This window comes from Cicer arietinum, chromosome 4 (assembly GCF_000331145.2).
Source record: "Cicer arietinum cultivar CDC Frontier isolate Library 1 chromosome 4, Cicar.CDCFrontier_v2.0, whole genome shotgun sequence".
Taxonomy (NCBI): Eukaryota; Viridiplantae; Streptophyta; class Magnoliopsida; order Fabales; family Fabaceae; genus Cicer; species Cicer arietinum.
The window spans coordinates 35,165,294-35,182,257 of record NC_021163.2 but is presented as its reverse complement, the minus strand read 5'-3'; the positions used below and the strand labels follow the sequence as shown (position 1 = coordinate 35,182,257).

The 16,964-nt window shown below is 31.8% G+C and overlaps 1 protein-coding gene across 1 annotated transcript in view; it reads left to right on the top strand.

Annotated features, from left to right (window-relative positions):
* The window catches only part of LOC101503590 (uncharacterized), a 6,472-nt gene extending 4,363 nt beyond the window's left edge, over positions 1-2,109 (top strand). The window contains exons 3-5 of the mRNA XM_004512795.1: positions 553-723; positions 778-1,854; positions 1,951-2,109. Coding sequence (XP_004512852.1) covers positions 553-723; positions 778-1,854; positions 1,951-2,109 — 1,407 coding nt within the window. The remainder of the gene's footprint in view (positions 1-552; positions 724-777; positions 1,855-1,950) is intronic.
* The last annotated feature ends 14,855 nt before the right edge of the window (positions 2,110-16,964 follow it).

The window sequence follows — 16,964 nt, the reverse complement described above, 5'->3', positions numbered from 1 at the left end:
CTTTCTATTTCCTCTCTTTCTATTTCCTTTTCTTTCTTTTCTACCTCCTTTCTTTTTCCCTCCAAACAACTATATATATATAAATATATATTAATTACTTTTAACAAATATCTCAAAATATCTAGATATTTGTTAAATTACCATTTCACCCGTAACGCATTAAATTCTTCGTAAACGATTCATCGCAGTTAATTTAATTTATTTATCAACGAGTAATTCTAATCGGCATCAAAATTTCTTTTTGATCATATAAACTCCAAAATATTATTATCTTTGGCTAAAAATCCTCCGAGCCAAAATTCAAAATACACAAAAATACATAAAATACACTTTAAAACTATGGGTCTTACATTATGTTTGTTTCATGTATGCAAAAATGTGAAAGCGAAGTGCAAGATGACTGCTTTTCCAAAAAAGAAGCATGTGCAAATAATGGAGGCATGGGAGGCTCTTGTTTAAAGTTATGATGAGACTCAGTACTACATGAATTTGGCTAACTTTGAAGGAATTTGTAGTAGCTCTTCTATCTTTAATGATTATGTACATGACCAGTGGTTAATTCCTCACAAGGAAAGATTTGTTGAGGCGTGGACTAATAGAGTTATGCATTTTGGGAACACTACAACACAAAGAGTTGAGTCGGTGCACTGGAGTTTGAAACGGATATTACAAGATAGCATTGGTGATATATGCAGTGTTTGGGAAACCATCAATAGCATGATTGTATTACAACACAATGAGATAATAGCATCATTTGAAAAGAGCATAATTTAGAAGGTCCATCGACATAGTAACAGATTGTATGCCAATTTGCGTGGTGTTGTGTCAAAAAATGCAATAGATCACATTGCGGTAGAGTTTGATCACGTGAAGTATGTAGGTATAGATAAGTCTGAATGTCGTTGCACAATTAGGAGAACACATGGTCTACCTTGTGCATGTGAGATAGCCAGGTATAGTATGATCCCCCGTTCTATTTCGTTAGATGTTATTCATGTTTGGTGGACTAAATTAACTTTTCATGATGATGGATCGGGTAAACCTTCAGAATTATCTGTGCAACATGAAATAGAAGTGATAGTGAAAAAGTTTGATGAACTTGATGTATCTGGAAACATTGCACTGAAAGGTAAATTACGTGAGATTGTGTATCCATCGACTACGTCGATGTGTCCACCTGTTGACAAGGTTAAAAAAAAGGGTGCACCGAAAAAAGGCAAAAGTAAGATATCAAAAAGAGATAAATCAACCAAGCGTGATCCATCTTGGTGGGAATATGTGGATGCAAGTGTTCGATGCAGTGGCACAAATGCATGTAGTACTGTAACTTCTAATAAAGTACAACAACCTCGACCATCAGTAACAAAGCTCACACCTCGACCATCAGTCAACAAAGTTCAAGAACCGAGAGTTCTTATCTTCAACGAATGGTTGCCGGTTGAAATTTACAAATTCATAGATGACATTATTGACGTGGGCGAGGATGGTAATTGTGGATATCGTGCAGTTGCAGCTTTACTTGGAATGGGTGAGAACTTTTGGGCATTCATTCGTCAAGAGTGTATGGTAGAGCTTCAAGAATTCATGTCTCATTACGAGATAATATATGGTGGACAAATTTCTGTTCAACAACTTATACACAATGTATATGTTGAACATGTTGCAACTTTGGATAATTGGATGACATTTCTAGAAATGGGATATGTGATTGCTTCGAAATTTAACTTGGTTTTCGTCGCATTATCACTTAACCAATCAGAAACATTTTTTCCACTTAGAAGTCCACCACCAACACCTATTCCAGATCATCATATGATAGTTATTGCATTTGTTAATAACTGTCATTTTGTGCAGGTATTTAATTTTTCACTTAGATAGTTATTCCCATTTTATGCATTTGTTAACCTTTAATGTCATTTTTAATAAATTATAAATTTATTATTTTAACAGGTTTATTTAAAGCCAAATTCTCCTATACCACCACCAAGTAATTTGTGGAGAAAATATTGCACAGAAGAAGCACGTCAATGGGAATTTATTTACAATGATCACATTCAACATTGGCTGAAGATATTTCCATGTAGTATAGATGAATATGTTGTAAACTGAAAATATTTTCATTCAATATGTATAGATGAATATGTTGTAAACTAGATGGATATGTTACAATGAATATGTTGTAAAATGAAAATATTTTCATGCAAAAGTACCCAAAACTAAAATATCTAAAATATATCAGATTCGAAAGTACCCAAAATATCCAAAAGTACATAAAACTAAAATATCCAAAATATATCAGATTCGAAAGTACCCATAATATCCAAAACTAAAGTATCCAATATACCTAAAAGTACCCAAATATTACATATCAATTACAAAAATACCATGTTCCAAAACATTATAAATAAATCCTAAGTCCTTCTATTTCTTCTACGATATGGTACTGTGTTCGTCCAATCTCTACCACCACCCCTCTGACTTCGCAGCATCAAAACTAACTCATTAATGAGTGGCATGCCATCAGATAATATCAGTTGTCGGCCAATCAGCACTTCAGCAATTTGTATTGCTCGACGCTGTAATAAAAAATAAATTAAATATCAATAATGAATTAAATTAATTAAAAATAAGTATCAATAATACAAAAAAAATAATAATATCAATATACCGTTATGTCAACTGTGTCATCAGCAGGATCGCCGCCATCAGCTGCATGAGTGGCATGATCAGTAGGCTCTGCATCAGCTTCATGGACTGGTCCTCTACGAATGATGTATGGATGAGAAATTCTGCGAAACCAGTCCATATAAACATTCGAGCAGACTACATGTCCCTGCACAACTGCGCCATCATCCACTACATGCACAGCATATTGCGTAAACATAATGTCCATTTCATCTGGTGTGGTCGTATGACCTACTACCTCTAACGGTGAGCCAGAAATGGTTTGGACATGACCATATTGCCGCAATACTCTGTCTAGCAGATGAGCATACATCTTCGGACCCCAACGTATCCACCCTTGAAATAAAGATACATTTTCAAAAGGCCGCTTCAGTCGATGGTCCTCATATGGTGTCCAACAGACCTCATCAACATCAATCTCATCAAGCGCTTTCCTAAATGGAAGAACCAAACTCTTATCCCTTTTAGGCTTCCATTTAAGTGCTCTAGGATAGTCTTCAACATAACTAACAGAAAGTCTACAACAATCTCTACATAATGTAGGAAAATGCTCACAGACCCATGCCTGCACATATATAATAACATATCATTAGTTTAGAATCATTAATAATAAAAATTATAAACACAATAAACAATCATACAGTTTACCTGTAAAAGTGTCAGATACCCTGAAACAGTTCTGGTTTGATGCATGTTGGCTTCTCGAAGATTGTCATAAAGATAAGCAAGAGCAGTTGCACCCTATGCATATCCCTCGCAAGAATTAAGGTCTCGAAAGCGCTCAAGATAGGCAACACTAACTGCGTAGGCACTCTTATCGCTGAAGAGTGTGAAACCGACCAAAAACAACAGAAATGCTCTCGCAGCCATCTGCCAACGCTACTCAGGACAACGCTGATGGTATACGTCAAGTAACCAACTATACCTAACCGTGGTTGGCTGCGTCACATTAAATTCTGCATAAGCAACATCGTAACTAACTCCAAGAAGCTCTGCCAATATATCTGCACCTTCATCCTTGTTAAATACATTAACACTGAAGAATGCACCGATAATGGAAATATGCAACAGAGATGACACGTCGTCCAAATTAATCGTCATTTCACCAATATAGAGATGAAAGCTACTGGTGTCCCGATGCCACCTCTCTACGAATGCAGAAATGATTCTTTTGTCGATCATTGCATAGCTGCATTTTAGTAACGAATACAATCCCAAGCTTTTAACCAGTTGTTCAACCTCTTCGTCTTCAATAACAACTTCTTTTAATTTTTTCCCATTGCTGAACACCCTTAATTCTCCCTGATCCTGAAATTATTTAAGCGAAAATATATATGTTAAACATAAATGTTAAAAAATATAGTTTAACTTAATTTGATTGAGAAAATTACCTCGCCATCCCAGAGTCGAGTCGCAACATGATCGCCAAATGTCCTAATGACATAACTATCAACCGGACCACCAGGATATCCAACATCCTGTGGAGGTTCATCTATATCAGCTGTTTGGGGTTCAGGTTGGGATTCTTCCTGTTGCCGCTGTACTCGTCGTCGTTGTGCCCTTGCAGAAGCAGTTGGCCTAATACGATGACCGTCCGCATTAGACTCCGCATTAGAAGTGCCCTCGTTAAGTATAACACGACCCTCTCTGTCAGTAAACATAGTGCGCACCATATCTGCAAAACGAAAATCATTTTAAAAAATGTAAACAGTAAAGCATATGTCAACTTATTTCAAGTTTAGGGTTTAGGGGTAAAGGCTTAGGGTTCAAAAATCCAGAAATTACGTGAATTCAGTTCACGTACGTGAACTGAATGCCAAACCTTACGTGAACTCAGTTCACGTATGTGAACGTGAACTGAATTCCTTCATTTACGTGAACTCAATTCACGTAAAGGTATGTAATTTCAATTCACGTGCACATACGTGAACTGAGTTGACGTATGGTTTGGATTTTGAAAATTTTTTCACGTACGTGAACTGAGTTCACGTACGTTTCTGGGTTTAGGGCAACGAATGTGGTCTTCTTCATCAAAAATGAAAACTACTTTCCTTCAATTTTCAAGCATTTTATTCTTAAATAGATAAAACAAAACAACATAACACAACAAAAACAAAGAATGATTATTACTTACTTGATTCACAACAATGATAATAACTTGATAAACTTGGTTGATGATGATTGATGATTGATGATGATGTTTGATGAAAATGGTAGATGATGATTGATGAAAATGGTGTATGATGATTGATGATGAATATAGAATGATGATAGAATGAACAACAATGAAAATATAGAATGTAGAATGAAAAAGAAGAAGATGTTATGAAGAAGTAATGTTATGAAGAAGATAAAATAAAGGGAATGACATTTTGAGTATTTTAATTTTTTTTTTAATTTTGAGAGGTACGAATAGCAATTTAGAGGATGTTGGTAGCAATATTATTTTGTATATTGTCATTTTAAATTATTATTATTATTATTATTTACTTGAACTCAATTAAGATTGTCAACATATATACATATATAGGAGAGTAAGTAAAAGGCAAAAGGAATGAGGGAGACTTGAACGTGATTGCTAGCTAGGTTGAAGCTAGGAAGAGACGTGTGATTGAGTATATTATGAACGATATAAATTTGACGCATTCATTAGTACCTCTCTCCTCTGATAAATGAAATATATAATCGATTTGCAAGAGTACTAGAGATGGCACGTGGAAGTCAGTGCCAGGCATGATATCAGACCCCACCAAACCATACCGACCCTAGCAACCCAAACCATAATAGTATTAATAATAATATATAAAGGTCTTGTAATAATTGCATTTTAAATAATGTACCAAAAAATTGCCTTTAAAAATTAGTTGAATATTCTAATTAAAGAAACTATAAAAAATTAAGTGTATCAATTTTTAAATCGTTAATTATATAATTTTTAACAAAAATTATATTATTTTAACTTTACTAAAAAAAATTTGAAAAACTCAACTTTTAATTTTTATAAATATTTAATAGATATGTATTGTTAATATAACAATGAATAAAAGTATTTGATTTTGTAGATTTAAAATTGATGTGAAAGAATAGAATCAAGCATAATTATTAAGGCTGACAATATATTTTTTTCTTTCTTTTTATTTTATATATATACATACTCGAATGTCATTATATTTATTTTTTAAATTAAAAAATACGAACCTCCTAAAAACGCTGGTTAAATAATTAAATATAATTTTTTTATATTTCCTGTAAAAAATTTCATAGCTAGAGAATTCTTGTTTATACCATATTGTTTTTAAGTTTTTGTTATTTTTCGTTGTAAAACTTGATTTTAATTTTTTCCAATATGATATATAATCTTTGATAAAAATCATGTACTTTGTATTTTTTTTTTACCTTCATTTATTCAAATGTTAATTTCAATCAGACATACACTATGATAAATAATTAATCAAAATATCATCACATCAACATAAATAACAAAATATTGTTGTATCAAAACAACAAAATCACATAAAAACACAATGAAAAATCAAATATATATAAAAAAATAATTTATTTTAAAGAATAATTTAGAAATATATTATTATTAAAAATTAATTTTACCTTAAGAGTCAATAATAATGGAAAATGAGATAGTTTTTTTTTGTAAAACAATAGTTATAATATATACATATAGCAAGATGATTGGTTCATATTGGATATAAAATTATTTTATGTTATCTCTATCTTAATCTCTGCATAACCATTACACTTTTTATTCTAATAAAAGAAGAAAAAAATAATTTAAATCACCCTTCTTTTATAGAAGAAGAGAAAAATAATAAGCATTTAAAGAATGAAAAGTATTAAAAGTTTTATTTAATTTAAAAAAAAATTATAAACACAGTTTTTTTGTTTTATTAAGAAATTTCATATTTCTTCCTTTAACAATAATTGACTCACTTGTTATTTTTATTTATTTTAAAATTAGTTTTTATTTGATAATATAAATATATTATTAATTAATTTTTTTATTAATATATTTTTATTTATTGTATATTAACTTATTAAATTTTTCAATTAAATATAATTAAAATAAATATAATTTATTATTAAAATCAATAAAATTAAGGCTTAATTGTAATTTTGGTCCCCCTATTTTAGCTGAATCGCAAAAGTAGTCCCTCCATTTTGTTTCTCCCCAGTTTTGATCCTCAAGCAGAATTTTGGTCCAAAACTTCATGAAAATTCATTTTATTTACATTTATTTAAGTCACACCTTGTCTCAAGATCTCATTTGCAACAATTGTACCTGATATATATGATCATAAATGGTGTAGTACGGCTTTAAAAAATGAAATTTCATCAAATTTTGGACCAAAATTCTGTTTGGGGACGAAAACTGGAGAGAAACAAAATGGAGGAACTACTTTCGCGATTTAGCTAAAATGAGGAGACCAAAACTGCAATTAAGCTTAAAATTAATTAAATTTTTAAAAATTTGTACGTCTAATATTTAAAATATGATGAGAAAAGTATAAATTAATATGTCATGTTAACAAATGTCTTAAGAGTATTTATTAGAGAAATCAAAATTTAAAATTTTTCATTTAAACTAACAAATTTAAACTATTAACAATTAAAAAACAAAAACTATGAATGCATTTTGATTATCGAACTTATATTTTTATTTTTTTTAATAAATGATATTCGAGCCCTTGTTATCAATTTTTTGTTAAAAAATTAAATTAATCTTCTACTTCTGAATCCGAACGGACGGAACCAATTTCGGTATCCACTCACGGTAGAGTTATAAATACCTGACATCCAAAATGGCACTTTGTCCGTAGCACACTGTGTTTCACAGGCGCAGTATCATCGAGAAAGCTAAAAGAGTGAGTTAGTGAGGTGATGTATGTGATTGACATGTGCAATGTGGTGCACGATTTAGAAGAGTAACTATAATGGGCGAGTAATTAATAACACTATAAGGAGAATGGTACGGATGTTAACTGTTTTAGGGGGTAAAAAGGCTACATAACTCCTCTTGAGGCTGTGCCCCAGTCCAGCTTGATCGTGGGTCAGACGTATTGTGGACTCATGTGTCCATCATAAACTAATTAGCTTCTCTTTTTTTCGAAAGGTCAGGTCAAATGTCTGTATCACATACTTCACATGTATTTCTCGACTTGTCAAATCATTTTGACGCTCTCACTCCGTGCAAGTAAATCTAATTTGTATTTATTACCTTCAACCCCATCACTATCATAAAAAATACGCCAGAGATCATCCAAATCCAAATTGCCCTCGCCCACCTCTTTATAACCTCATTGTTTTAATAGAAAAATGATTTTTTAACATAAATTTTGATATCAAATATAATACTGTATACAGTGTTTATTATATTATATTATGAATAATAATTCTTTTTTTCAAATATTTTTTCAATTATTTAATGATAGAGAAATTTTTGTGATTTACGTACTTAACTTTATATATTAATCATGTATGCAATTAATTATCTATTTATTATATATGTCATTAATTATTAAAATGCATACTATAATTTAATAGTTTAAGAAATATTTTAAATTAATTAGTATTTTGTATTTTAATGATTAATAAAATATATGTTAAATAAATTATTAATACTATATATATAATTAAATAGTTAAAAAAGTAGTATAATTGATTAATAACACAAATTTAAATTTGAGTTACAAAAATAACCCTCTATTAAATTTTTTTAAGAAAAAAAAATGTGAATAGTATCTTATAATACATTATCTAGTATCTATGTTACTTATTGTATTCCACTACCATAAGTTTTTTCTATTATTAGTGATACAGCTGCACAAGTACACAAATAAATTTATCTACCATTGACTGGCATAAAATATATGTTTTTGTCAAGAATGTTGATAAAATATAAATATTTGTGTTATTTATTATTATTATAAAAAAATTATGGACAAATTGTGCACACACGTAGAAATGCGATAAAACTAGAATGATATGAATCAATTTTCAATCCAAAAGTTATCGGTATTTTACGTAAGGGTGATTGTATTTTAATATGGGTGCATCAATGAAAATGTGTGTGATAGTTATTATATTTGACTTCAAATAGTACGGAAGAAGATTCATGTTTTTGAAGAAAAAAAATTAAAATAAGATTTGATATAAATTTATAATTGAAGAATATCTAAAATAAGATTTAATTCAAATTTATAATTGAAAAAATTTAAAATAAGATTTGATTCACATTTATGATTGAAGAAAATCTAAAATATGATTTAATTCAGACTTATGATTGAAGAAAATCTAAAATAAGATTTGATTCAAATTTATAATTGATGAAAATATAAAATAAGATTTGGTTCATATTTATAATTGAAAAAAATCTTTAACCAAATAGAAAATAAAATATAGTCAACGCAATCTAAAACACAATCACTCTTATGGACATAATCAATTTGAAGAATTTATAAACACAATCTAAAAAATTTACAAACGCAATCTAAATAAAATACGAATAGAATTAATCTGAAGAATTTACAAACTCAATCTATACAAAATAGGAACACAATCAATCTGAAGAATTTACAAGTTTGATCTAAACAAGATACAATTTATAATTAAACAAGGACTAAATTTAAACTATAAATAGATACTCAAGGCTGATGAAGAAGATCAATGAAAAGCAGAAAATAGTAGAAGAACTCAAACTCAAAATTCCAGAGTTATTTTTTAGAGTTCATAAAGAGAAACGGTTGTTCAAGTTAGAAATAATTTCAAGTGTTTTTTTTTAGAGTGTGAGAGTTATTATTATTATCAGATTTATTAGAAGCAAACACTTAAAGTTCCAATCTTTTGTATCCAACCCGATAGTGGTATAGTTCTTTCTGCAATATAGGGTTCTCAGATTGTTATGAGAAGACTTGGATTGCAGGGTCAATGTGGTTAGTTCCTTAAAAGTCTGGGATTGTCAGGCTGTTTGGGATGATTGGATTAGAGGGTCAAGTGCTTTGCAATTCAAGGTATTTAAATTAGTGGATTATGGAATTCTGAATAAAGGGACTAGATATAGCCAAGTTAGTGGTGAACCAAGATAAATCTATGTACCAAATTGTTTAAGAATATTCATAAAAACCAATCAACCTTCATCAAATTATCAAAAAGTTATCAACTTTGACAAACACAATTCAACCCCTCTATCTCGTGTTTACACCTTTAGGTTCTAGGAAGGCTTCGACATGGTGGAGGATTATTTTTCATCATTAGAGGGGAGAGGAATCAATTATAGGAGTTGGTTTGCTTATATATTGTTAAAGTAGTTCAGAATGGAACAAATATGTTGTTCTATTTAGAGCCTTGAGTCAATGGAGGTCTGGTGCGAGATAGATATAAGAGATTGTTTAGTTTGACCTCTATTAAAAGTATAAAGGTGGCGTGTTTGATTTTTAGGGGTGATGATGAATGTGTTTTGTTGTTGGATAACAATGCTTTGCAGGATAAATTTTTTGACAAGTGGAGGGGCAACATTACTCACAATGTTTTCTTCCTTTCCTTTGGTGTGGAACAAGTGAATCCCCTTGAAGGTGTTGCTGTTTTGCGTGGTGTTTGCGTGAAAACAATTTAAAGTACTAAGGTTGTGTTTAAGTGTGTAGTTTCAAAATCAGGTATTTTATATGACTTTGCGCTGCATCCTATGATGTTTGATCTAAGTTAAAAAAAACACCAAGACTCCACTTGGATTTCCGTATTCTAAGTTTGGTGAATGCACTTTGAATAACGCCACTGGTGACTATATGTCTAATACATGAAATGCTCTGATTGGTTTGCCTCTTATGCATACAACCAACATCTGTTTACTTTTACACCTAATAATCTCATCTACCTCTGTTGAAAAGTCAACACTTTGATAAAAAGTCAACACTCAAGATAGTCAATGATCTGATGGAACAATAATACACAAATTATATGTATCGAATTATTTACCACTACTCTTTTTGTGTCCATATCAAGATACATATAATCCATTACAAGGAATATTTATCAACAAGTCTTAATGGTGAATGAGTATCCGAAAGTTTTGATGAAAAATATCAGAGTTCATGTTGATTTCTTGCAATCAGGACAACAACCAAAAATCCTAATGTTCTCTATAAGAGGATGTGCAACCCTCATTGAAATAGATAACAACAATAGAACAATGTACCATAATAAGCATAATACAACCGTCTAGCTCCTTTTTTTTTGTCTAAGTATTTAGAAACAATTTTCTGATAATACAACTTTGTAAACACCCTCTTGTGAGAGTTATTCAAAAACCCTTAAACCTTTTGTTTCTGTAAGCTATCCTAGTAATGGCTTCTTTCCTCAACAACTTGACTGTACTAAGTTAGAAGGTTGTGAAGACTTAAACACAGTCAGTTTTACTAGTAGATATTCAGTGAAAGTGTGATTCAGATGGTGACTTTGTGGACGAAATCCTTCAAGTTGAAATCCTTCAGATGGTGACTTTGTGATTCATCTTTTCAAAGAATTGATTAATATAATAGTTTAGCCGATTAAAAAAATAGTTAACAAATAAAATATTATACCATATTTACATATAAAAATGAATCGGATGACGTAACTTTAGGATTAGATAGAAATTGTAGTTGAAAGAATATGCATGAGTGGTGAACTACTCTCATTGTCCTCTATGATTTTAGAGTTAGGGTTAAACCATCCAATAGAATAACGATTAAATAGTTAAACCATTGAAACCATGGGCCTCTCATTAGACTTTACCTAATGGTTAAGCTCATCGCAGTCGATTCATAAACAATAGCGCAACACATATTTATCAATTAATAAGTGCTTAATAACAATATACCATAATTTATATATAGTAATTCTTAATAATTGATTATTGTTAATACACAATTGATTAATTAAATAATTAATCTAATAATATCACACTTGGATGACAATAATCAATAACTAAGAATATCATATACATATAGACATAGCCCATTACAATTTCAATGTCATAAAAGTCATATAATATCATAGGTCTAAGAATAGTAATTACATATTGACATAGCCCATTACAAGAGTAAATACATTTAGCCATAAGTATCTACATAGCACAATATTATAGGCGATATGAGTATTGAAATTATATTTGTATTTGTATATTTGTGACCTCACAAAATGTTGAATGTTTATAATTAAAAAAAAACACAATATAATTATATTTCAAATGATCTAAACATCTGAGTATGATGGTTAATGAGGTTAAAATAATTTTTATATAAATCTCATTATATAGATGAGACTTAATTTTCAAGGTCTAGTACAATATGTCATTTGTTATAGTGCTCATAAGAGTGTATGACAACATAAGAAGGATAGCTTTCAAGTATGTATAATTTGTGTACACATGCACTCTCACTAATCCGACATATATAAACAAAATTTGGATTCTCCTTAAAATTTCACTAGTTTATAATTACTCTCTAATGATACATATCAAAGTACCGGAAAAACACAAGAAAAAGGAGTTTGAATTATGTTGACCATTTTAAAACTTATTTCCTTTTAGGAATTGTAATTGTGTTCTTTATCAAAACATTAAACTTTGATTATAAACCTGTTTAAATATAGGTTGAATTTGAACCATAAAGAACTATTCAAATTAGAGAGACAAAGGAGGAGAAGAAAGACACAAATATTTTTATACTAGTTCACTATAAACTATTGCTACATCTAGTCTTCCCTTTATAGGGAGATTTAGTGTTATTACGGTCGATGACATAATCCATTATAATAAAATAAAAAACATGTATTATTTACTCTTTCTCTTTAGGCTTTGAGTATTATTCTTTTACCTCTTGAAGCTATACCACTAGACACCTTTCAAGTCTTTTCAACATTTTAGCAAACTGCCATGAAAGATTACAAGTATTTTTACACCTCTTCATGTACCTTTTATGAGTTAAAGAGTTGATATTACTATCAGACCGATTCACATCAATTTCAGTTTAAGTCTAGGCTGGCACAAAGTTTGTCTTCAAGATTCTAAATCTCATTGAGAGAATATTACAAATCAATCATACGTTAATTCGAGTGTATCAAACAACTAGTTTGATTTACATCAATTTCTAATAAATCTTATCATAGAGGATTTTTCGTTCAATCTTGCTTTTGATGTATTCAAGGCTTTTTCAAAATCATTAATATTTGGACATTGTCGTTTTCTTCTTTGAATTTATTTGAATGATTAAGAATCATATTATTAACATTGAATGATATTGTTCATCTTAACCGATGATCATCATCACTATAATTATTCTCTTAATCATTGTGTGATTATTTTCTTCACGATCATCATATGATCATATTTTTGGGGATGATAATCCTTTTCTTCACCTCTGATCATAGCATTTGGGCACATGATTCTAGCTTTTTAGTTTGGTATTTTAAAAGCTCTTTATAGCTTAGATTAATATTTTTAACTTGTCTATAAACTTTGGGTCAAATTTAGATTATAATTTTATTATTTGCATTTTAATTTTATTATTTGTATTTTGACTCTTTCTCACTATGTAGGTCATAACTTGAGCTCTAGATATCGGATTGGCACATATGAGCAGGTGTTGGAAAGCTAAAAATCTGAGCTACAACTTTTGTGTTGGAAGAAAAGACCAATTCTGTAAGACCCATAATTTTAAAGTATACTTTATGTATTTTTGTGTATTTTGGGTATTGGCTCGGAGGCTTTTTAGCCAAAGTTATTAATATTTTGGAGTTTATATGATCAAAAGATATTTTGATGCCGATTAAAATTACTCGTCGATAAATAAATTAAATTAACTGCGGTGAATCTTTTACAAAGAATTTAATGTGTTACGGGTGAAATGGTAATTTTAATAAATCTTCCATTTTCATTTTTGTTGCTTCCTTTTGCTCAAGAATAGAAACCCAAGGTTTGGTGGGTGAGAAGACAAGGATTTCTCAGCTTCATACTTCCTCGTTGTTTCGAAAACAAAGAAAAACGGTGTTAGGAATTTCAAAACCGTTAAACACAAACCTCTCCGTTTCATCTAGATCTAAGCTTCGTTTCACGAGGAGATAGAACGGAAAGTTGCTCACTACCACGCTACGGTGCTAGGGAACCAACTTGGAGGCGACGTTGCGAGCGGAGATTTTTATCGGATTTACTCGGGGTACCGTGTTCACACGTTAAAGCTAACGTTAAGGTAATGGCTCCTTCCAAACTTTTAGTTTGCATTTAGGGACTTATCTGTGATTGTGTGGAAAAGAATTTTGTTAGGGTTAGAGTGTTGACTTGGGGAAAAATGAATCTAAGGATTTACGGGTAAAATCTTAGAGTTAGGTTTTGGTTATATTGATGAATGTTTCGTGGAAAATGAATTTAAACTCATTTATGTATGATTTTGAGTAAATGAAACTTGTTGTTGTTTGAGTGGTGGATTGTATTGATTTGTGTTCGTCGTATTTGACGTGTTCTTAATTAATACTGATGAAATTTGTTGTGTGTATGGTTGGATTCTGTGGAGAAATGAATTGATGTGTTTTGTGTGGAATTTGAAAACTATTAGAGTTAAACGAGTATTAAGAATGGGGAATCTCTTAATGTCTACGTTTACTTAATGTTGGCGTGAAAACCATTAGAGTTAAACGAGTATTAAAAATGGGGAATCTTTTAATATCTGCATTTGCTTAACGATTGTTGTGGATGGAGTCAGTGTATGCTCATGCATTTCATTTTGGTAAATCGTGCTGACCCGTGATAGGTGGCACCTCGGTAAATGGTACTGACCCGTGATAGGTGGTACGTTTACGATTTACGTTTTGGTAAATTGTGCTGACCCGTGATAGGTGGCACCTCGGTAAATAGTACTTTGGCCTGTGATAGGCGGTACGTTTACGATTTACGTTTTTGGTAAGTTGTGCTGACCCGTGATAGGTGGCACCTCGGTAAACAATACTTTGGCCTGTGATAGGCGGTACGTTTACGACTTACGCTTTTTCTTTTAGTAAATCGTGCTGACCCATGATAGGTGGCACCTCGGTAAACAGTACTGACCCGTGATAGGTGGTACTTTTACGATTTACGCTTTTTAGTAAATCGTGCTGACCCGTGATAGGTGGCACCTCGGTAATTGGTACTTTAGCTTGCGATAGGCGGTACAATTATGATTTACGGCCCTTCGAGGAGGGTTTTGGTTTGGAATTGTGAGTCCATGCATTTTGGCATATACGCATCGCATTAGGGTGCTTTGCACACGAGTCGTAGTTGATTCAAGTTATGATTGAGTGTTTGAAATTGAGTTGTCGTGGTAATTATGTTGAAATTGCTAAGTGCTATGAATTGATTTTTGTGTGTAAGAGTGATGAGTTGTAAAACTATTTCGAAACTCAATTTGTCGTGGTGATCGTGTAGGAATCGCTAAGTGTTAAGATGTGGAATTGTGTATGAATGTGATTGAGTTAGTTTATGTTTTTTTGGAAGAATATGCAGGGAAATCGATTACCCAATCGATTGGATGAGTTACATGGACTTTCCTAAATTGTCATAATCGATTTGCCAATCGATTGTATAAATATGTTTTTCAAAACCTTTTAAGAAATCGATTTGGAAATTGATTGGCAGAAAGACAGGAACTCAGCAAAACTGACAAAATCGATTTGGGAATCGATTGGCATTAATACCGGGGCTCAGTCCTTCATTCAATCGATTGAATTGAGCCCAGAGTTCAAATTTCCTAAATTCCTTCAGGAAATCGATTTGGAAATCGGTTGGCTTAGTAGAAATTCTTATTTTGAGTTAGATAACAGATTGCTCATTGATTTATCAATGTCTTGATTGGGTATGTATTACTTGATGGATTGAGATCCTTATTTTGATTTCATTTTGATTTGGCAAGTGTTACATGAACTTTTAGCATATGGAAAACTCTTTTAAGGTGCATGCTAAGTGGAAAGGTTATTTGTGCATTTGAAAACTTAAATGTTATGTGTTAACTGTTAATTTCGGTTGGTGACCCTTTACAACTATTGTGGAAATCTGAGCTTTGCCCTCAGATGAGAGCCAGGACAATCCTACCGGTTCGTACCCTACGGATGGGAATGTAGATGGGAATGCTTGACTGGAGCTACGTTAGGAGGATCTCACGGGGCGCGTGGAGATCACTCAGGGTGTATAGCTATAGTTTTTTTGAAGAATGATCAGATTAGGATGACATAAAGGGAACTTATGTCTTTTTTTGGATTAGATTATTTTGAACTGGAAAACTGTACATTTACTAATATTGTCAGTATGACATCTTATTTGAATGGGTTCCATGTATTATTTGTTTTCATGTAAATACTTTGGATTCATATTTTGAGAAACTTTTCCGCTTCTTGTAAATTATAATGACTCAATTATTTATCCAAAGATATTTCCTTATTTATTTCTCTGTTCTATTTTAATTTCTTTTAAAAAAAAGTACACCATCGCTTTGAAAATCGGGGTGTTACATTGTGGTATCAGAGCTTTGATTTGGTTTTCTTTGGGGGCTGTGGAGCCTTAGTTATAGATTGTAGGTCAACCTATAAGTTGGGAGTTATTATCTGATCATGCGTCGGTTTAGGGGGTTGAGTTGTCAGGTCCGCAATAATTATTACGTGTTAATGTGGTCGGAAGCTAGTTTTGGAATTATTTTGAAGTAGTGTTAAGACTCTACTTGATGATGGTTTATAGGAAAAACCATGCCGCCAAGAAGGGATGACGTTCCAAGAGCCAATGCTAATAGGGACGATCGAATGGCAGAGGCTATGAACAACATGGCTGCTTCTGTTGCTGCACAGTTTGCTGCCAAGACTCAACGTGATCTTGAAAAGAGGGGAAGAGAGATCCGTGCTGCAGAGTCAAGAGGATTAGAAGACTTCCGTCGTTACAATCCTCCCAAGTTTAAGGGGGATGAAAATTCAGAGAAAGCGCATCAATGGATCCAAGAAGTGGAGAAGATCTTCGAAATGATTAACTGTCAGGCAGAAGTGAAGGTCAGCTATGCCACTTATATGCTATTAGGGGATGCTGAGTACTGGTGGAGGAGTGCAAGATTGTTGATGAGATCAGCTCACCAGGACTAAGCTGGGTGATGATTTCCTGAAACTGCATCAGGGGAACATGACTGTGGGTGAATATGCTGCTAAGTTTGAATCGCTATCGAGATACTTCAGGTTTTTCCGTGAAGAGATTGATGAACCATTCATGTGTCATCGTTTCCAAGACG